We start from the raw sequence: 22,417 nt of genomic DNA, 5'->3' as shown, positions 1-22,417 counted from the left end.
GCTACGGACTTGGAGCTGTACATTCATAAAAACAGATAAAGGGCACAGTTCCAAGCCTCTGTGAAAAATTGGCTGTGCTTCTAAAATTTTATTCAGCAAGAAATCAGTGCTGTGCGTCATTGGTCAAAAGATGACTAAGCTCTGGTAATAAATGATATAAATGATAAGGATTTACAGCTAGATTATCCCACTTTTACTCCTATTGAGTAATACCTTACTTCTTAAGCAACGAATTAGAGATAAGAAAATCCTTAAACTAGGTGTTTGCTGAAAAGCTTTGCTGATGAGAAATGTATTTATGTATGTGTTAAGTGCCTTCTTGAATTAGGGCCAAAGTAGGAGGAGGCAGCAAGAGCCCAGGCTTTACAGAGCCGTTCTTGTACATCACATCAGCAGAGGAGACCTGGCCTCGGATGTTACTTTTAAAATCCTCATTTCCAAAACAAAGTGCTCCGGGTGAAATCCCAGCGTCACTGAACTCAGTAGCAAGAGTCCCATCAACCTCAGTGGACCCAGGAGTTCATCATGCAGATGCCCTTCTCCTTCAACACCTCCTGTCACTTTTCTACTTGCTGAAAAACATATTGCTGCAAGCTCTGTGAGCATTTCTCCGGCCTGACTGCCTATGGCCATTCATACAAGCATGGTGACATCACAGTGGCACAGATTTACATCCACCTCCCCAAAAATGCGCAAAGAGGTAAAGGCAAAGTTCCAAGAAAATCCAGCTCTCCCTGCCTGGCATTAAATTAGGTTCATCAGCCATTGAACATAAGCTTTTCTCTGTATGTTAAACACTATTCTCTTCCCCAGGTATGGTGTAAGATGAAAATTATCTGGGGATATTGACTGAAAAAAAAAAAAAAAAAGGAAATAGTTAGCTCTTACTGTTTTCATAGTGCAGTAGATCCATGAGCTAATTAATTTACCCAATCAATCACTCAATAGCTACATACAAGTGTTGGGCACAGCCGTGGGCTTCATCCTGGCACCGTCGGAGTGCACGCAGGCAAGTTCCTCTGTCCTGCAGCACGCTGCCTGGAGGGCTCCTGGTTGCCGGCTGGGCTGGGAGCCGGCGTGCCAGGAAATGAAGTTGTTGGAGCTGAGAATTGGTTTGCGTTTTGCGTTTACGAGGGCTTGCAAGTTATGAAAATCTCATCCCTGATTTGTTTCTACTTTGACAGCTAGGAATATAAAGTAATGCGGAGCGCTTGGCGTTTATGGCATAAAATGAAGTCGGTTCATGAGCAGGTTTTTTTAATTACTAAGTGCTGTGTAATTGCTGCAGCCGTGCTTTATCGCTGCATTCGTAAAACTGTCCTCAGGAGGAAAGAGACACTGAAGATGTTTTTAAGGGCCCTAAAGAATAACAGCTGGTTTGGGGATTTTTATATTTAACAAGGGTCAGATTGCATTGCGCTGGGTTCTTTTGAGATAAAAGGCTAAAATCTTGATTTTGTGTAATACCCAAGAGCCAACCTAGAAGTATCCAGGTACTGTACGTTAAAGTAAAAATGTGCATCTTTAAGATTATTAAATATATTTGCCTACGAAAGAAATTTAGCTTAAAATACTTACATAGCCTTTTTTTTTTTTTGGTCAAGGTATGCTCACTGTTATGAGTCACCGTAGTACTAAATCTGCACTTTTTCAAAAATAATCATGGCTTACCCATTTGGCATAATTTCTCAGAACATTAAAGTAAATTATCTTTCATTGTACTTATGTGTAGTGGCAAAAGCAAACTTAGACGCTGCACAGCAAATAGAAGGCATTTAGTACTACAGTAGAATAGAAATGACGAAAAAAGACACAAATGCCATAAGCTAATTCCACGAGGTGATTTATTCCATTCCAGTTTTAGAAGCCTACGGATGGAAAGACTGGTTTTCTAAATATACTAGAAATAAACCAGAGCTGAGTTAGTGACAGTGAGGTGTCTGCAGAGAGGGACCTTCTCCCGGCAAAGCCACCGTGCGGTCAGATCCTCTCCCAAGAGCTGAAGGCTACACAGAAAACGAGCGCTGTTCTCGTTGCAGCTAAGTCGCGAGGTAGGGTTTTAAGTGGCCGATCTGCAGGTCCTTGTGCTTACCTTGGGGATTTCTTGCGCGAGTCAGCTAGAAAACCACAACCCCTCTACTTTGCAGCCCTGAGGCTCCAGGTGTCCTTTCTCGGATTCCCTGGGCAGCTCTGTGACCTCTTGATGGGCACACAGGTACCCCGTAACCACCAGACAAGGGGCTGGCCTCAACTGAGTCTTCTTCGCGCTCCCGCAACACACAGACTGAAGGCAAGACCGCCGCCTGCTCACGCAGGAAGTTATCTCGAAAACAAGGCAGTTTTGTTTTGACACCGCTCGGGGAGTAGGAGGCAAGAAGCGGGCAGCAGGAGCTCCGCGCTATGGGAGTTTCTCCTCCCTGGAGCCACCAGGCAGGGCAGCGGGGCCGGAGCTGGGCCCCGTGGCACGGGAGGTGAGCGCCAAGGCGCAGGGGGCAGCCCCTGTGGGGTCGGTACATCCCCGGGCACGCCGAGACGCCCCCGGGACCGCGCTGAGCACCAAGGCTCAGCCTCCCCGCGGTGCCCGGGGCCTTCCTCGCCTCAGGCCTCGCGTGGGGGGGCGGCGGGCGGAGGGGATGCGGGGCGCAGGGGATGCCCGGCCGGGCCCTCCCGAGGCACGGGCAGGGAAGGGGGGAAGGAAGGAGGGCGAGAGAGCAAGGGGGGAGCCCCGGCGGCCCCACCTCGGGCTGCGTGACGCGGGTTGCCATGGCCACCCGTTTACGCTACAAGGCCCGGCGGGGGCGGGCGGCGGGCGGGGCCGCTTCAGCACCAGGGCGGCCGCGGACAGCAGCGGCGGCGGCCCCGGCTCGGCGGCGCCTCTCCCGGTGCGGGCTGCGCGGCTGCGGCGCCGGGGCCCTGCGCCACCCGGCTCCGGGGGAACCCTCGCGGTGAGTCCGTCCCCGTCCCCCCTCGCCGACCCCGGCCGGGAGCACGGCCCCGGAGCACGGCCCCGCCGCAGCGGCAGGGCGGTACCGGGCGCTACCGGGCGCTACCGGGCGGAGCGGCGGCGGCCCCGAGGGGGGAGCGGGGGGGGCTCCTCCAGGCGGTACCGGGCGGGCCGCCCCGGGAAACTTTGGGAAGCCCGGAGCGGTGGGGCCTCGGTGAGGAGCTGCCTGACGGAGCCGGCTCCGGCAAGTTTGGTCGGCTTTCGGAAAGAGCGGTGCGGTAAATCTGCTGTTATTTATTTATTTATTTATTTATTTAATTGGGGGGGGGGGGGGGGGGGGAGGGCTCGTCTGAACGTCGGTGTTCGTTTTGCACGAAGCCTAAAAAAAAAAACTTGTTGAGTTTCGGGGTGGGATCGCCGCGCTCGCAGCAGGGTGCCGCTCACGCCCTCGCGCCCAGCTGGCAGCAGGGTGCTGAGGTCCCGGCGTCCCCCGGCACCCGCTCGGCACCCCCAGCACCCACGGGTGCCGTGCCCTGCCCCGGGCCTCCCGCCGCGTCCAGCGAGGGCCCTCCGGGGTCGCGGCCGGCAGGAGGTCGGAGCCGAGGTCCCGGCCGGATGGGATCCTCCGAGCTCAACTCCAAGAAGCGCGCTGCGAATGGGTGTTGCTGCTCCGTGCCAAACAGAGCTGCCTTACAGCGACCCGGGTCGGCAAGAGCGGTTTGTAATTCTGCCTTCCCAACACAGAAATGCGTCTTCAGTGCCGGCTGCCTGCTCGGAGCCACAGGCACGTCTCGCTGGTACATCTGTTAAGGCACCGCAGATCTTTAGGCATGTTTATTATTCCGTCACAAAGAGCATGGTTGGCTGCGCAGGCATACACGTTGTCTTCCGTGTGCTGCATTAACAGTAATAGTTTTTTTCATGGCTCCCATAAAAAGCAACAAGGTAGGTATGAATAATGATGTGGATCGCTGTTAAAGGCCAAGAAATGAATAATAAATGAAAGTGAATCGGGAGCAGGGACTCTCTCCCCCACTTTCTGCTTGTGTGCTCCTTAGAGTCAGATGTGGCTCGTGTCTGTCCCTCTCAGACACGTAAAAACGCCCCCCCTGCCCTGTTGTCCTCCTGTGTGCTGGGGCTGCAGCAGCCAGGAGCAGGGAGCGAGGGCTGGACGTGCACAGGGGAGCACTGCAGGGCCAGGATTGTAGCTTCTCCTCCTCCTTCATATCTCAGCTTTCTTGCATTCCCACAGCTGAGTTTAAAGTGAACGGTAACAATTCTTCTAATTTGCTGTTGCTGCAGACCTTTGGCCTCGTGGTAGTGTTTCTTGCACGCCATCCCTGCCCAGCTATGCATTAAAGGCATAACTTTACAGTAAATTCAGTTTCGTTGCCTCATTAGGCATCAGACATACAGCACTGTATTAAGAACTATGTGACCTGTAATGATTCAGCTGCCAGAAAGAGAGACGTCTAACGCTGACCCTTGTGAGCAAAGACCTGAACTTAACTTCCTGCCCTGCAGAGCGTGGAAACAGCTCCTGCTCAAGTTCAGAAGTAACTGCTGACACAGTAGGCTCCGATAATTTATGAATCCACTATAAATCAGATAAGTGGATGAAACTCCTTGAAAGATCACATTGAAATCACATTCAGTTGAGTTATTTTGGAGAGTAAATTACACAGCGTTTAGGCTGGCAGTGGAAATTAATTCTTTAATTAACACTGCTTGAAGGAATGAAATTCTAGCCTTATTTTCAAAATGCTCTTAATCCAGATCGGTGTCACATTCTTCCTGGTCCTCGGCTCCGATGATCCGGAGCTGTGGCTGTGGGTATCCTGCATGTGGGACCCGGGACAGGTTTGGTCTGTGCCATCAGCGCTTCGCCACGGGGAGGGGTGAAAATGTCAGTAGTTTGGGCTCTGCTTTGCCTCTTGCATTAATGCTGCGTTACCCCATGGCAGATCACCCTGAGATTATCAGCAGCGTTTGTTGAATTCCCAGTAGCATGATAGCCGTCTTTATAGGGGGAAAGTATTTGTCTTATGGATGTAAGACACATATATGACATGCAAACGTAGAGAAGAGTAGGAGAGAGCTCAGACTTTACCTTACCTCAAGCCAAATGCCCAGCCATGCACATACTGGGCCAGTTCTGCTCCCATTTACACCGAGGGAATTTCTGCTGTGATAATTGAATTAGTACCATTGGGGTTCAAATATTATCTATATATTTATCTATCTATCTATGTACCTACGTGCCTACCTGTCCATCTACCTGTCTATCACTTTCGTAAGTCACAGTCTGGCTTTCTCCCTTTGCCATCATGATCTATATGCAAAAAGTTATTCAAAGCACCAGTACAGACTCTGAGATACCGTAGGGAATTGGCAGTCTACCTACCATCCACTGCCATGCAGAATTAGAGTGCAGTCTGTAAAGGAATAACGTAGGTAACTGTAAAATTTGAGCTTAATATTGAACACAGCTTCTTCATGTTGCAGGAGTGTTCATGGATAAATTAACATTTCCTTTTTTTCCTAAGCAAGATATTTTTGTGGCTCTAAAAAAACATTTCTTTCAGTACATGTTAACAAAAAAAATTGTTTTCTTCCGTGAAACGCTATAAACTGGCACAGCAGATGTCAATTTATGTCAGCATCAGCTGATTTTCTTCTCCATTACCCTTTCTGCTGGATCTTTGCTTATCTAGCAGGTCCTGCCTTTTTGACATCCAATGTCATGTCGAATGCTTTTTCACATTTGGTGACAGAAAGCTTGACTCAGTCTGTCTCAAAACTTGGTGTCGTCATCCACATGATGGTCATTATGCATTATTGATAGTGATGGAAAAGTCATGAATACACGCATCTTTGCTGCAGGGCTCTAGCCTTTTTCTTTGGTTTATCGTTGCTTTATCTTCTCGCTGCATTTTAGTACTGGTGTCAACAGAGGCATTTCATTCTCCCTGCAGTACCCTGATGCTGGTGCTGCAGCCGTAATCCTTTGCTTGATGTAGTTTGAATGGAGTTTTGCAGTTTCTACTTTATCACAGAACTCTGGAAAACATTTCAGTTACCAAAAAGCTATTTTCTAGGAGAATGTTGGCTCTTACTGATGCAGCATTAAGAATAAACTCCTGTACAGCAAGTGCTTGAAGTTAATAAATAATTCATGTATTTTCCCCAATTTTACAATGTAACTCACGGACCTGGGAAAAGAGCATTAAAAAGAAATCCCGCTACTGTACTGTGCAGTCAGAGAACAAGTTTCTAATATAAGTATGGAAATGAATTCAAAAATACATGAATTATATTTATATATTAACATTGCAAGCACAAATAGCAGTAAAACCAAACAGTTGGGGACAGAGTGATCTTGGAATAGGACCCAAATTCCCCGTATTATCAGTTACGTGAGACAGATTCGGGGGAGGGTGCCAGCAAAACCCGGTCCAGGATACGGGAGTTTCTTCCAGCTCGATTTCAACTCGCCACGCACTGTAGTGGTCGCGAAGAGCCTTTATTCCAAGGGATCCTAAGCTGCTTAACAAATCGGCCTGGAGACTGCGCGGAGTTCAGGTCTTCGGCCATAAAATGAAAATACTTCTGGAGTGAGGCAGGGTAATTGCTTAGCAGCAGATCCTTTATAAAATATGCGGAGCAGAGCAGGAGTGATACCGAGAGGTCTTTACGGGACGTGATGCCGTTCGTCTTCAGCTCGCTGGCTCACCCCAAGGAAGCCTCTCCGAGTGCACTGTACTACAGTACGTACTACCAAAATTCAGCCTCCGTACGTCAGTGGCTCTGTACTGATTCAGAAAAAAAAAATGCATTTCATTGATTGAATCGACGAAGTACACCTTCCAGCGAGGCGCAGTGCTGTTTGGGATGTTCAGTAAAAGAAGAAATCCGTTCAACCTTCTGCGCACGTTGCGTTGGAACCCCCTCCAATGGACACAACCACAAGCCTGGTGGTTTCCTCTGATGCTTTCCTGACCAGGGCCGTCCCACCAGGCTGCTCTTGGGCTGCTCTGCCACCTCGCTGGGTCCCCCTTGGTGTAGAAGAGGAGAGGAAGCCTCCGGAGAGTTTATGGGGAGAGCCTTGACTTCGTGATGCCCTCCATCTTCAGAAAACAGCCTGTGGCACTCTGCACAGCTCATCCTTCCTCCTCTGGCGTTCGAAGAGGAGAGACAACTGTGAGGATGGCTAGTAGATGGCCAAGGAGGGTTTGTTTCATTCCTTACCTTGCCGGCTTTCGCTGCAGTTTAGTCATAATAATAGAGTTTTTGGTAAGTGAGCTTCAGGTTGAGTCACTGGTATCTCGAGCGAGTAAATAGGTTTTGGTATTAGTCTGGAGGGCTGCGGAGAGCAATCGTGCACTGCATGGGGAAGGGGGGAGAGCTGAGAGTGCCCCAGCAACCCTCACAGGTGCTGAAGCCCGGGGGGGATGTGGGCACCCAGCAGGTTTGGGGGCAGGACTCCCCTTCGTGGGGCTGGGCAGCACCCAAAGGCAGCGGCCGGCTGGGCCCGGGCTCCCAAGCAGTGCTGCGGGGAAGCCCACGGACAGATTTCGTGTGCTGTCATCGTGTTCCTTTGCTCATTGTGCACAGAACCGCGAGGGTGAGAGGCTTTGAGATGAGTTTGTCGGTGCGCATCATCACAAATCACATTTGGAATTCGAGAACAGAAGAATATTATCTTAGAGATCAAATGTAATTGTTGATGTAGTCGTTTTTGTTTTTATTTTTACTCCAGTTAGAAAAAATCCTGGAAGCCACGAGCAGGGAACAATAAAATGATACACTTTTTCCTGTAATGACTGAGTCAATAAAAGGCAGCCATTGAGAATAAAGTCCCAACAGCCAAAGCACTTCTTCAATCTCAGCTGCTGCTTTTATGAACATATTATGTAATAATGGGTGTTCACAAAAAAAAAAAATACAAAGGTCTCTCTTTCCTTCCCCTAAATATCACGAGGGAAGCCATTAATTCTACTCTAGTGTTAATCTATTCTATCATGATGATATATCCATTAATGGTTATCATATATCCATTAAACCTTCCGCCATCGCACAGAAAGAAATAACAATAGTTCATTGTTAAAAAGCCCAAACGATGTATTTTTTTAAAGTAACCGCCTATATATTTGTCTGACGTTCCCTCCAGAAGGCCAGACTACATGCTGGGACTCTTTTACCTGAGCAGCCTGGAAGCTTTTCCTTGTGCTGAAGAAATGACTGCCTTCTCACTCGCAGCCTAACTTCAGCCCTTGCCACCCTAAGCCCCGGGTTCCCAGCTGCAGACGGGAGCCGTCGCCGCATGGATTTGGGGAGCAAGTCAGGGAACATCCGTTCATTCAGTCAGCAGCCCATCGTGGGCCGGAAAGCAGCTGAGAGCTGCAGACAGGTCCTGCCACAGCAAGGACAGTGTGAGGAAGCCAAATATTGGGCTTTTGGCAGCAGCAAAAACATATTCAGTGACAACAATGATTGCTGTAGCATGGCAGAAAAAAACACATAATATTCTTAATAAAATTAATATTACGGTCCATACCACGCTAGGCTATTATTTCAGTTTTTCCTGCAGATTGTGCTTATGGTTACACTCAAGTCATACTTTCAGAATTGTATTTACTCAGAAGCATATATACTTTGGCCTAAAAGACGAGCTTGTGGAGCACAGCTCTGCAGCAGGGAGTAAGTTCACATCCGCATGAAGTCATACACCAGACAGGGTGCTCCTCGGGGTACTTTAAAGCCTCCTGTAGGTGTTAGGACTTCGTGGGATGGGGCACTGGAAAGGGGGTCTTTGAAGGAAAGCCTACCAAGACTGCCAGGCTGTCAGCACATCCTTGAGAGAAGAAATATTCAGAAGTGCCTGTATAATCAGAAGCATCTGATTTTTTTACAGTTCCTGCTTAGCTTGTCAAAGGGCCATTTGGTGCATGGAAATTCCAGCAACAGGCTGAATCCTGGGCTTACTGTAAATGAACCAACAACCCAGTCTGCCAAGAAATAGACCTTCCTGTCATCTGTACATATTTTTAGGAGGCATGAGAAACCATTTCACAATTTATAATATTCAGTTTTGCTGAGTTGTTACTAGGTCTAATTTTTTGTATAATTCCCCTCTGTCCTTGCTAATTTGCATGTCTATTAATAATATTAACTTCTTATTTTAAATCCCTTAGAGAAAATAGCAAGTTGTTAACATCCTTGCAGAGGATTAAGTATGACCTGAAACCCAGAGTCTTTATGAGCACTTCTGTACCTTGCCACTGCTTTTACCTTATCATTTCTGACTTAAAAGGCTATTGTTATGACTGCGGGACTGCCAAGTCATAATGCATGATTTATTATGTACAGCAGGTGACTGGTAGTTAACATTTATCTCAAAAAGGATGTTATTGGTTTTTTTTGTTGTTTTTTTTTTCCCTGCAGCTTTCCCTGGGAGGTTCACGTTTTTATCAGTGACAAGATGACAATTCATATTTTTACCAAAGGATCCCGTGACTCATCCTATTAAACTGCTGGAATACGTGCTTACCAATTGTCCTGCCACGGTAAGTCCATGGGATTTTGCATTTTCTCTGGAAACATTATTCAGGAATTAGTCCACAGCATTCATTCGGAAGTACAAATAATACTTACCTAAAGATGTAACTTCTCAGGGATGTCCACAGCCCAAAATAGTCTAAATATTGCATATCACAGCTATTTTGTTTAAGTTCTTAAAGAAGGTTAGCGCAAATGAGAAGATTGACTGTACCTCATACCACGCCATTTACAAGGGCATGGTCTGAACCTGAAGGCCATGTAAGAAGCACCCTCATGTGTTGTGAGAAGTGATAAAAAAGCACAATATGTCTGGCCTTGAAAATGCTACCCTGTGAGATCCACGTGCAGCTGAGAATGAAGGTACTGTGAGTCATGATGGAAAACTTCAACGTCCAAAAAAAACCCCAATCTCCAGGATAACATAACATGGATTATGTATTAGTATTGGTTGCCCAAAGTAACCTTCCTATTTATATGGTCCCTCCTGAGAACTCCCACGCTATTGAGCCAATATCCTGCAAGATTTCAGTAGAAGTCTAGGCTGCTCAGTTCCTTTTCGCAGCGTTGTGCTGTAGGAGAGTATGGCTGCCCTTGTGCTATACTGTTCTGCAACTCGATTCAGTCTGGGAGGAGGGACGATGCAGGCTGGTACACAACTGTGTTGTTTTTTCTTGTTCCTTGGGTTGGGTTGGAGAAAAGGTAGGAACCATTTTAGTTCATAATGCCTCTGCTTCTCTTCTACGTGCTTGTTTTGCCCTTGAAGGTGATATTCCGTGGCACAGTCCAAGCAAACCACTTTCTGTTTAAGCCTGTTTTGCACACCATCCAGCCTTATCTCATCAGAGAAGAGCATATGGCTTTGAGTTATTATTTGTTATTTCAGGGTAACTAGATGGTAACTGTACTGAAAACTTATGGCAAATCATGCGTTATCTCACAATAACAGGATAAATAAACAGTATCTTCACTGCATGCATTAACAGTAATGGAAGGAAAAACTCATGAAAAACATTGTCAATCTAGTTTAAATATGTTCCCTTTTAGGGTGCCCCAGATGCTTCTCTCATGTGCATTTAAATTATAACCAGGACTCATTCCACATTCGACTTTCTTGCCTTCAGAGCTAAAGCCAGCTGCAGTCCTTAAGTCAGCGAGTAGGCAAAACACTTGAAAATATCCAGCTTAATAGAGAAATGTATCTTTGAATTAATATAAAACTTTACCAAGACAACGTAGAAATCAGTAGTGGTGCATCTAATGTGTATGTAGCAAAAGCAATACGGAGCTCTAGGGGGAGAATTGCAATACCTACTTGGAGCAGGTCTAGGGTAAATCCCCAAATGGTAGAAGGCAGGGCTCCTACAGCAGCTGCAAGACACTTTACTTGATCTCTGAAAGGTCCCCTAGCAACTGATTTCAGGTGCAGACAAAGGTAAAGACAATTGGAGCGTTAAAGTATTCCATATAATTGTTGTAAAGTAGAAAAACTGGGTACTAGATAAAAGCAAAGGAAAGAGACCGGAGCTAACACAGCTGCACAAAAACTATTTCAGATGTATTCTGCTTGACAGTGCCAATATGTTGCAAATGCTTTGAAAGTACACTGAAGCAACATTGTAGAGTATATAAAAAAAGAATCTTAAACGGTTTATTGGTAAAATATGAGCTAAATTTGATGAGACTGTCCTCTAGACTGTAAGTATCTGTTTCTATGAAAGTTGCGTGGAACATTAAAGCTGTCAATCATGGCAGATTCTCTTGAGTTGTAAAGCCAGATCTAGTCTTATTTTTTTTTGATGAAGCTGGTATATGGCATTATGTTAAGAGTTGGTTAATTAAATCTTTTATTGTAAAACCAAACTCATAGTTGTTTGGTCCAAACCCTGCTGAAGAACGTTAAGAGACCCTAATTTCAATGTATCACTAGCAAACGTGTTTAATGATCTCCCACCACCCAAACATTTTTCCACATTGCAACCACTTCATCGGTGACAATTCGAGGACAAACTGGAACTTGAACCAGGGTCATATAACCTTATAATAAGGTTAATATATCACAACACATGACTAGATATGATTCTTCTTATTCTGTGCTTCTCTAGCCAGTATAAGTAAAAGTAAACACCTGGAAAGCTATTTTTCCTCATCCCTTTATCTGGCAAAGATCTTAAATCAGGCAGAATTCAGGGGCCATTGCAGCACATAGTAACATTTTAAATCCCATAAACAAAAAACTGAAAAAATCTTTAGGAGAGAGTTTCAATAAGTTCCAAATACTGATAAAGTGTAGGGGAAAAAAAAAAAAAAAAGAAAAAAAAAACAAAAACCCACCAATTTTCAGTATACAGTTTCAAAGGTTATTTGTTCTTTTCACTGCCACAGTGCGAGAGCAGCCTTCCATTTGTCCATGTACGGACTTTAAGATAGGAAACCATCAAATGTAAAGTATATGAAATGCTTTTAGCATGTGTGCGTGCAATCCCAGCGCGGTGCTGAGAAGGAAGCCACCATTCAGCCTGTTTTCCCATGGACGCAGCGCTCCTTCGCCTTCAGCCTCGTCCATACACGGGGCACTTGCAGTGAGCTGCCTTCCCTTCATCCCGTGATCTCCCGTTTTGCACAACGCTGTGACTAATTATAGCCTCAGGACTACTGCTGATTTATTGTCACTGAGGCCTACGTGCATTAATAACTCCTGACATTAGCCTGAACACCTCGGTAAATAAATTTGCCACTGCTTAAGAAACAAGGTTCCTAATGACTATAAAATTGCCTGGAAATTGTTCTTGTTGCCTAACAAGATTAAGGAAAAGAACAAGAGAAAGTCCTTCTAAGAAGGTGCAGAGTTATGTACTGGGTTACAAACTGAAGGAAAATTAGTAAATTAAAAAAAAAGACAACACGCTTATCTACGTCTATCTGTAAATTAACTATATTCTTTACAACTTAATTGCTTTTTTTTTCCTAGGAAATTTTCCTTACTTGTTAAAACTGAAGGCATCATTTCAGCACAGAATTTGTGGTATTTGTCATAAGAAATTTCTCAGACATTAATGTTGAGGCTCTGAACTCACAGAGCATCGCCAGATTCTCCAGAAATCACTTTAGAGGAATAAAATTTTGAAGTGCTACTCTTAATGAAGGAGCAGAAGTTATCTGGTTTCCCTTCAATGCAAAAGAAATACCTAATGACATTACCTTTTCTTTCCATTTTAAAATCTTAATATATTGCAATGAAACTGAAAATAATTGATAATGTGTAAAAAAAAAAAAAAAGAGAAAAAGAATGGATTTGAATGGATTTCTAAGCTTAGGGATTCCATCTTCCAACATTCAGAAAGTGTTTCAGGTGGGTTCCTCTGCTAAAGAGGGGTTGAACATTCCCTTCTCAAAGCCTGTTACTTCACGTCACAGCATCAGCCTTGAAGAGCTCTTTCAAAGTGTTGCAGTATCAGACAAGTCCCACAACATAAACGTACAGCTTACACAGCAGTGCTGACAACGGCCAGTTTGCTGGATCATTAGAGCTGGTCTGCCATAACATGACTTGTCAATACCACAGACGACAAACTTAGCAGCAAAAGAGTTTATGCAGAACCCTCTCCTCCCAACCTTCTCACGCACCCACAGTTGTACTGCTTCAAAAATTCAGTGTCTTTCTGCAACAGCTATTTTTGACGATAAAAAACGTGATAAAAATGCACTGGGATGTCATAAGGGCTATGAAAGATGGATAGAAGTTTTTCTTAATAATTGTTTGCGGTAATAAAGGAGCAAGCGTGCAATCATAATAAGAAATAGCTGATGGTAATGAAGGAATAAGTATGTTGTGTAAAGTAGCTACTGCGGTGGATGGCAGTTTCTCTCCCTTTCAGTTCTAATGCCATATCTTCTAAATGCCTGCAGGAATGTTTGTATGTAAACAAATATATATATGTATTTATATGCTGTGTACACGGGGTTAATACATCAACAATGTCAGGAGCAATACAGCTGTGCCAGAATTACAGGATTTGATCCAAGACCTTCACACCTACAACTCAGTGGCAATTAAACTCCTATTATTTAGCAATAAATAGTCCCGATTTAGCAAACTTTTTAACCATGTGTTTAACATCAAGCATATGGTCAGTTCTGTTCTTTCTAATGAGGCCAGAAAGGTGCCTCAAATTACGTATGTTCTTCATTAGCTTTCTTTGGAGCTGAAACAATACTAGAAATATGTGAGATCTCGCTCAGTATTGTTCCCAAGCCATTTATCAGTCCACAAATTACTTGAGGTTACTGAAGTACAGTACGTGGAATCTGAAGGCAGGAAATATATGACCACGTACACATACAGCCACTACTGACTAAGAAACAACACTGTACACTTTTCGGTTGTGTTATTACTCAATGTGATTTTACTTTATTTGCTATTCTTGAGCTTTAGCTAAAAAAAACACGTTTTAGCCATCTGTCAGCTGAAGCGTTTCTCCATGCTTCGGCAGTACAGTTGCAGTGTTGTCAGGTACCTGAAAATCACTTCTTTCACGTGGCTCGTGAACCATGGAGCTGTTTCAGCTCACACGTGAAAACCACGAGTTATCAATGGCTGATGGCAATGGCTGATAAACGCCCCAAATAGCTGTGTGAACTGAAGATTTTTTTTCTCTTTCGAGCGGTGAAGAAAGGTCCCGCTGCCTCCCTAAGTTTTCTCTTGCCTCACCTGCTGTGCAGAGCAGCAAACCCGGCTGCAGGCTGAGCACGCTGAGTCGCAGCAGCCAGGAACGGGGGCTGGCTGAGAAGGTGTCAGGAGATCACGGTATCTCCCCCTGAGCTGTCACGTGAGTTATGAAAGAGCATTGAAAAACAGCATAATAGGATTCAGCAGCAAAACGTTTTGATTCACTATCTGAGCAAACTACCCCAAAAGAAGCGCGGAAGCTTAGCTAGAAGAAGGGAATGATGCCCGTGGAGTCGGGAAGTTCAAAAAGCCCTCTGGACAGTTTTCGTTCTGCAGTGCTGACAGCAGCATCAGGAGGCAGTAACATTAGGACAGGCGTCTTTTATTGTGTGTTAGACACCTAATGCTCAGCAATATTTTCCTTTTTGGGAGTTTGTTAAAAGCACTTCTTCCTTACTGTAATCACACCTAATTATATAATTGCATGATTGTGTTTGTATTCTCAGCATACATAAATCAAATTAGAAACTTAAAGCTTTTAAATTCCCATTACACAAATTTAATTAAAATAAAGTTTCCATATGATCAATTAGAATCATTTTAAAAACAATATTCCAGGGTTTGCAACATTTGTTTGCTCATTATAAAATGTAAGTAAATAATCTATACTAAGCTCTATCTGCTTGCTTAATATGATGATATGAAGGTGAGAAAATTTTAATTTTAAAACTCCAAAGCTGGAGTTTTATCCCATGTCTTCTACAAGGGCTTCTTTGCATGCTTTCTTGAGAGGGTTTAGGGTATCAGTGCAGACTGGAAGGGATTCTCTTACCAGTTCTGCAAACCCGAACTTGCAGCATTGGATCCTTGCTGTCAGATGGTTAACGGGATAGAAGGAAAAGATTTTGCCTTAGAAATATAGTGGAAATAGGTGCACAGTTATCGGATGTGCAGTTCGTAAACCGTAAGAAGTGGTATTGAAGGACGCTTGCATACAAATTACCCACAGAAACAGAAGTACATTCAAGGCATATGGCTAGGTAAACAACGAGTGTGTTGCAGTGTTTGTGCTTTTTCAAAAAAACTACTTAGTCTTTCGGTATTTTCATTGTGTGAATCACTGAAAATAAAAGGAGATGTCTAGACAGGACAGAAAGAATCAAATTTGCTCGTTTTGTTGATTTTAGCTCAGTGAAATTTGTTTGGAGTTTCATTATAACTACAAAGTATTCCATGTTATTAACCTTTGAGTAGTTTTAAATGTAGTTTTAAATCTGTATGCTTTACTGCATTGACTTTGAGTCACGGATTATACAATAACACAATGGTTTCTCAGCAGGATTAAAACCTGACTACATTAAAATTCAATTAAAAGCCTGCGAGAAGTGCGGTGGTTGACTCAGAGAGTTAATTCGGATTGTGTCTCAGTGTAAAATTAACTGCTTTATCACTGCACCAAGGAAGTAAGATATATGTTTGTCATAACAGTGAAATGTCAGGCTGTCTTTATTTGAGCAAATTCTAACATTTTTCTTCTAATTTCTGTTTCTCCATAGTTAGCCAACTGACATCACGATGACTGAGGACTTAGACCACAGATTCAGTAGTCTCACCTGGGATCAGATTAAAATCCTGGATCAAGTCTTAGCGGAGATAATACCTATTCACGGGAGAGGGAATTTTCCAACACTGGAAGTAAAACCCAAGGATATAATTCGTGTGGTGAAAGAACAGCTCATCGAAAAGCAAATCACTGTTCGAGATATCCGCCTGAACGGTTCAACAGCTAGCCACATCCTAGTGAAGCAGAACGGAACTAGTTACAAGGACCTAGATATCATTTTTGGGGTGGAACTTCCAAGTGAGCTCGAGTTCCAGGTTGTTAAGGAAGCAGTTCTTAATTGCCTATTGGACTTTTTGCCGAAATGTGTTAATAAGGAAAAAATCACTGCCCAGACCATGAAAGATGCCTACGTGCAGAAAATGGTCAAAGTCTCTACCGACCACGATCGCTGGAGTCTCATCTCGCTGTCAAACAACAGCGGCAAGAATGTAGAGTTAAAGTTTGTCAACTCGCTCAGACGGCAGTTCGAGTTCAGTGTGGACTCCTTCCAAATCATACTGGACTCCATACTAAATGTTTACAGAGAAACAGACTGCAAACTAGCAGAGGACTCTCACCCCACTGTTATTGCAGAGAGTATGTATGGAGACTTCAATGAAGCAATGGACCATTTAAAGTACAAACTGATCTCCACGAGGAACCCTGAGGAGATCAGAGGCGGCGGCCTTCTGAAGTACAGCAATCTCCTGGTTCGTGACTTCAAGCCAGCAGATGAGGCTGAAATTAAATCTCTGGAACGTTACATGTGCTCCAGATTCTTCATTGATTTTCCAGATGTTGCTGAGCAGCAAAGGAAAATTGAGTCATATCTGCGCAACCACTTCATTGGGGAAGAAAAAAGCAAGTATGACTACTTGATGACTCTGCGTGGAGTTGTAAATGAGAGCACAGTCTGTCTCATGGGACATGAACGAAGACAAACTCTGAATATGATTACAATTCTGGCTTTAAAAGTGCTTGGAGAACAAAATATCATCCCAAATGCAGCTAATGTAACATGCTATTATCAGCCTGCTCCATATATCAGTGACAGAAACTTCAGCAATTACTACATTGCTCATGGACAACCGCCTATCATCTACCAGCCATACCCATTTCACATACAAATGCAAAGCGGCATGGTTTAGGAACACGGTAACCTCCTCAGCACTTAGACCCCTCTCTCTTTCCAGTTCTCTCCGTAATAAACGCATCATTAAACCAAGTTTTATCATCACTTTTGATTTCAGGACATAATTTTGTGCAAGTTGCCAAAGTTGTTTGGTTGGTCAATGTCTCAAACACCTTTACGCAGATCATAAAATGAGTAAAATGGTTATTGTTATTCATGATGTATTTATACCCCCATGTGTGTTTGGGCTGTACTTTTCTTTTGGATGAAAAGAGAAGGATATAAATTATTCTAATTTTATAAGACAAAATGCTCTAAGGTCTGGGTTCTAATAAATTCTTAAGCAAAATTTAAACAGTGGAAATGAAAAATTAAGCCTTCTATTGAGATGCCTCTCAGTAGAAATACCTAATTCTAGAAATGCTAGTGTTCTGGGCACATTAAACTAAAGCATCCACCAGTTATACCCACGCGGTTCCAGCAGCATTTATTTGCAGCACCTTTTGAAAATACGCATTGATGGTCTGCCTCTCGGTGGACTGAGCTCCTCTTTGTAGGCTCATGTCTGGTCACTCTCAACTCCCATCAGAGACATGAGGTCCCTCCCCTCACCAGAGTGCTCGTCAGTAGGGGTTAGCAGGAAACATCTCTACCAAGAGCAGAATCAGCCTTTTTGTGAATCCAAAATTTCCGCTGACCTTAGAGAGAGATTTGGCTGCTTAAGTAGTGCAGTGTTGAACCCCAGGATCTGACTCACAGATAATGAAAGAGATACAACTATTCTGATTATAGTAGTCCTGAACAACAAGGTAATAGAACGAGAAAGAAGGTGAAAATTGAGCACATAGGGCTTGCTTTTTATTGCTAATTTGTTATTGATCAGAGATGCTTCAATGCATAATAAATGGAGTCAGGAAAAAAAAAAAGCCCAAGACCATGTTGTTTTTAAGTGAATTAAAACAAATCCTTGGCAGTGGCATTTGAAAAATCTGTTTTATAATAGCAATGTCCTGTGTAAGCTTTGTTACTTGCACACATACACTGGTAGCAAATGAAGATTTGTCTTATGATCAGGAAGTAAAACATTAGATACAAATTTGTGCGTGTTTACCAAAGATAAGTTTTAAAAGTCACATAAGTGCCTCCCTGTGCCAGTTGCTCCATGAAAGTTGTAATGCTGTCTGCAATCACGCTAGAGAGCTCCTGAATTACAAAAAGGGGAAGTGAAACGTATGCCCTTGGTACTCCATCGATGGGTTACAAGGCGCTGGCAGTTCTGAAGTCAGAGAGGTTTGCACCACTGACTTCGGTTTGAGCAGGTTTGGAACAGACAGATCTGAGGTTGTTCTCCCTGAAACGCCTCCAGTTTAGAAGCTGAATGTGGTACAGCAAGGAATAGCAAGGAAAAGGAGACAGAAGGGATGTGGCTGTAAAATCAAAACAGTCAACTGGAAATGTAAGCAGTAGAGTTTCTTACATCTGATGCTTAACATGTCACTGTGTCATGCTGAGCCTTCACTGCTGGTTTAGTTTACGTCCTCCTCCTCGTTTCTGAAAGCATTGACTACATTTTATCTGTTTACAAGTGTCAGGTCTTAGAAATTTCTGCTACTTGGAAAAGTGTGTTTGATTTATTTTACACAGAAATATGCTACATATCACTATTTTAAATCAAACATTTCTAAAATGTCTTAAGGTCTATGATGTTCTACTTGCAGTGAGATGTAGCTTTCCTTTTTCCCATTATATGCCTGTGCAGTAGAACAAAGAGCTGTTTAAAGACAAATTTGTTGACCGCCATCACTAAAGTTAAGCCTTTTCTGTAAAATACAGTGCAAAAACCATAGTGCAGATTAACGTGTGAGAAATGCTTGTGCAGTATTAGGAGGGTGTACGGATCTACTTGGAAGCCGATTCATTTTGTAATGTCTTCATGAAGACATCATTACTATTATTTTTCCTGATTTCTCAAGTGTGTCCAATTCCACATCTAAAAGCACATTTCACTTTCACAAGTATTTTTCCATTGATAAAACTATATTTACTAAAATAAGCAATTCTAATTGCGGTGTTATCAGGTATGATAGCATGATACTTGCATGTAAGCACCTCTAGGAGAGACCCTGTCAGAAGCAAAATGGAGTGAAACACAGTGGATTTTTTGTTTTTTTTTCAGTTGAGCTGTTTATAATTCAGAAGGTACCTTTACCTTTAGTTTATATTTACCAAAATAAATAGCACTGTGAAATTCTGTAAGAGCCTTGCTTAGGTTGTGGCCCTGCTATCGCTTGTGCTTCAACACTCAGCACAAGTGACAGGCAGGGCTGAAGAGCTGCAAGCTGGATTGTGCACAGCTGCGAGTTTTAGATGAATCTGCAGGAGTTAGGCATCCACACGCCTTCATTTTCAGGAGAAATTGGGCTCCTGGGCTCCCTAAATTTGCTTGAATACCTTAGTCCATCAGCATTGACCTGTGACCTTAATGTAATGTAGCTACATCAACTTATTACTCCTCCACTCCTGGTTCCCTTGCTCACTCGGTGGAGAAATGGGTTGATCTCCAGAACCAGGAAACGTCCACAAAGGGGCATTTGCAACATACCGTGTATATCCAGTGACCTGGAGAAATACTTCAAGAAGTTGTTGTGGTTTTGTTTGTTTGAACCAAGAAGTAGAAACGTGAATCACCCTGCATGAAGGACTATAATTCTTTTTTTGAACCAGACATTGTGAAAATGATGAACTAGCTCTGGATTTATATAAACCAGCCTGTCCACTTGTACAGCAACTGTTCATTTAAATATATATATTTCACTCTCTTACATCTCTGTTTATACATCCAGGTTAGATAAGGAAGGGCTCAGCCAAACTCCACTGAGTTAGAGGGGAGAACCCACCTAACTCTGGTGGGTTTTGTGTGAGATCCCAGAAAAGAGTAAAGGACTTCTGTGAGTACCTACAGGTAAAGGTACAAAGACATCAATATGCAAAAATGTCTCAGGTATAAATAAACCCTTTACGTGTATTAAAAAGGTCTTGTATTTCTTACCTAGAGGTAGTTCCATTTTGAAGGTTCAGTGGGGTTTATGATTTTATATATATTTATATATATAAAATCTCACATGTCCACACATACACAATTAGCAAAATCTGATATTTTTAAATATTTCCTTCCATATGTTGTCTTGAGACCTGGCAGCAGTATTTGACGGGGAGATGGTTTTTAAAGTAGAATTGATTCTGTAAAATAATAATAAAATGAGGATGATGTTGTATAGACTGCTGCTTGCAAAACACTGATATCAATATGTACGATGAAATACTGTAACCTCTTCTCCAGTTGTTATCTATTTTAATATGTGCAAATATAAATCTACAAAGAGTTTTATCGGGTTTTCTCAGTACCAGTATCCTGAGCTTCACGTTTATGTTATAATTATATCTTGTTATGACCTGTTTAATAATTACAATACCTGGAAATTGTAATGCTGATTTTATTTAATCACATAAAACTTCTTACAGTTTACAGCTTACAGTACTCTAATGTTGTCAGGACATAAGTGTGAAAGTTTAAAGTGCTTACCTAAAAAATGTCGTTTGAATTTTGTGTTATATTGTAAAAGGTCCATTGGAAGCATATACTTTATGGTAGTTCCTTTACAATGCAATTTGTGAGCTTTTTACTCCACACGTTACAAAGGTTTTTGCAATGGATAAAAGAAATGTAAAATCGTCCTCAGTCAAGATGTTACGTTGTCTGTTGTGTTACACTGATCCTGTAAAATAACGGATCTGATTTACCACCGCGTCCCTTCAGTTTTCTAGCTGTGTAATTTGACTGACGTTAGAGGAGTGATTTCAGTGCGAATCTGGAGTTACACAGGTGTCTATTCAATATGACTTTTAGAAGTATCTGGAGAAAGGCCAGCACAGAGGGGTTAGACAGGTCGCAATGACCAGGATTCTTACAGATCAGGTTTTGTTCAATAAGTTTGCCTGTGAAACTAAAGAAGTGCAAGGGTGTTCAGGAACAAAGCTGTTACAGATGAAGGAAGTATTTCACTTAATGTGCCATCTGAAGCTGTTGAAAAAAATATTGTAATGCTAAAAATGTGTACTAATCACACAGATTTGTAGGTCATTAGTCCACAGTGTTGACTAGTGCCTTTGGGTATTTGGGGAGCAATCATTAAAATAACTTTCTTGTTTAATATATGGTTTGCTTGTAATGCATTTGTTATTCTGGCTGGACGTCAGTTCGAGCGTGCAGACTTCTTTCTGGGGATGTCCAGCAGCCAAACTGGAGTATCATAACTGCAGCAGTGTGAAAGATTCGGTTATGGCTTGTTGGGTCAATAAACCACAAACTCAAATTTAGCACCGATCCACTGTCAGACATTTAAGGCTACAGAACGATCAGATGCTTGTGAACATCTATGATACATTTCAATGCTTCTACACTAGTTTGCCAAACAGGCTTGTGTCAAATATTCACATTTTAAGTGCCTAGTTATATATTTATGTAATAAAACCATGACTGTCTGCTGGGTAAATAAAATGAATACTTAACTTGACAAATTATTTGACTCTACATATGCATAAGAATACAATTTACCTACTCTGAATGCACATTCACATCAATCTGAACATGTATTTATCCAGGCTCTGGAATTGCCATCGAGCGTGAGCACGGACTGGGCAGTAACAAAAGATGCTGCTTTGGTTAACGTGTAGTAAAGGTGCGGCTGTTTGGTGGAAAAGGGGAGCAGAAGCAGCTGGAATTCGTGTGCCCTGGCAGCCTGAGGATGCCCAGAGGGGCTTCGCAGGCATCGAGCTGTGCCCCCAAAGCCCCTCTGCTATCAAACATCGCTGCAGGAATGTAATGTACTTGGGAAGTCTGGGAAAGCTTTTTCTTTTTTATATTGTTCAAAACATGCTCTGTCCCCTCTTTTTTCATAGGGGAATGGAGAAACTTTTGTAAAGTCTCTGCCTTCCCATTTTTCAGCCAGAAATAGACATTTAATCATAATTTCATTTCCTGAGCATTTGTTTTCTTTTATGCAGCCAGATTTTTAATGGTCTGCCTCTTAATAAAAAGGTAAGTGGGGAAATGGGAAGGCAGCCCACATAGGGGATTTTCTCTTCCTCAGAAAAGTTCAAAATCTAAAGTAATACACGAAGGAAATGGAGGGCTGTTTTATTTTCTAATCTCAGCCTCCCCCCATGTTTTTTCCCCATCAGCCTCCATCATTAACTACTATTTCATAAGCAAGTGATTTTCTTTTTACCAGCTGCTTCCATATTCAGCTCCATTTCATCTTGTGCCATTGCAGAACCTGTGCTTCTGAAATCACAATTAGTTACCATGGAAAGCAATTCAACAGCGTAATAAATACACTCGGAGGCTGCTCACTCAGCTACGTATTAAAAAATAAAAAAATATATATCCTCCAGAAAACTGGATCCAGATCACATGCATATATGTTTATGGGCAAGTGTGTGCTTACAGGC

At 42.9% G+C, this 22,417-nt stretch overlaps 1 protein-coding gene and 1 long non-coding RNA gene across 7 annotated transcripts in view; one reads left to right on the top strand and one right to left on the bottom strand.

Moving 5' to 3' along the window:
• Positions 1-1,862: 1,862 nt before the first annotated feature.
• Positions 1,863-21,464, top strand: TENT5D (terminal nucleotidyltransferase 5D). Of its 5 annotated transcripts, none has more exons than XM_083797665.1 (3): positions 1,863-2,471; positions 9,389-9,510; positions 15,728-21,464. In XM_083797665.1, exon 3 carries the CDS (start codon positions 15,747-15,749, stop codon positions 16,920-16,922), a length of 1,176 nt encoding a protein of 391 aa, XP_083653791.1. In that variant the 5' UTR covers positions 1,863-2,471; positions 9,389-9,510; positions 15,728-15,746; the 3' UTR covers positions 16,923-21,464. The 5 variants fall into 5 exon arrangements, with proteins under 5 accessions (XP_083653791.1, XP_083653788.1, XP_083653792.1 ...); XM_083797662.1 differs by lacking the exon at positions 1,863-2,471 and adding an exon at positions 2,808-2,945; XM_083797666.1 differs by lacking the exon at positions 1,863-2,471 and adding an exon at positions 3,045-3,217.
• The window catches only part of LOC310881004, a 15,082-nt gene continuing 12,674 nt past the window's right edge, over positions 20,010-22,417 (bottom strand). Inside the window, exons 3-4 of one of the 2 annotated variants that reach the window (XR_014572044.1) lie at positions 20,490-22,250; positions 20,010-20,146 (exon numbers count right to left, since the gene is read on the bottom strand). This is a non-coding gene — a long non-coding RNA (uncharacterized lncRNA). The remainder of the gene's footprint in view (positions 20,147-20,489; positions 22,251-22,417) is intronic. The other variant, XR_014572045.1, reaches the window with a different exon arrangement.

Source organism: Anser anser, assembly GCF_964211835.1.
Source record: "Anser anser genome assembly, chromosome: 13".
Taxonomy (NCBI): Eukaryota; Metazoa; Chordata; class Aves; order Anseriformes; family Anatidae; genus Anser; species Anser anser.
This window is presented reverse-complemented; position numbering and strand designations above follow the sequence as displayed.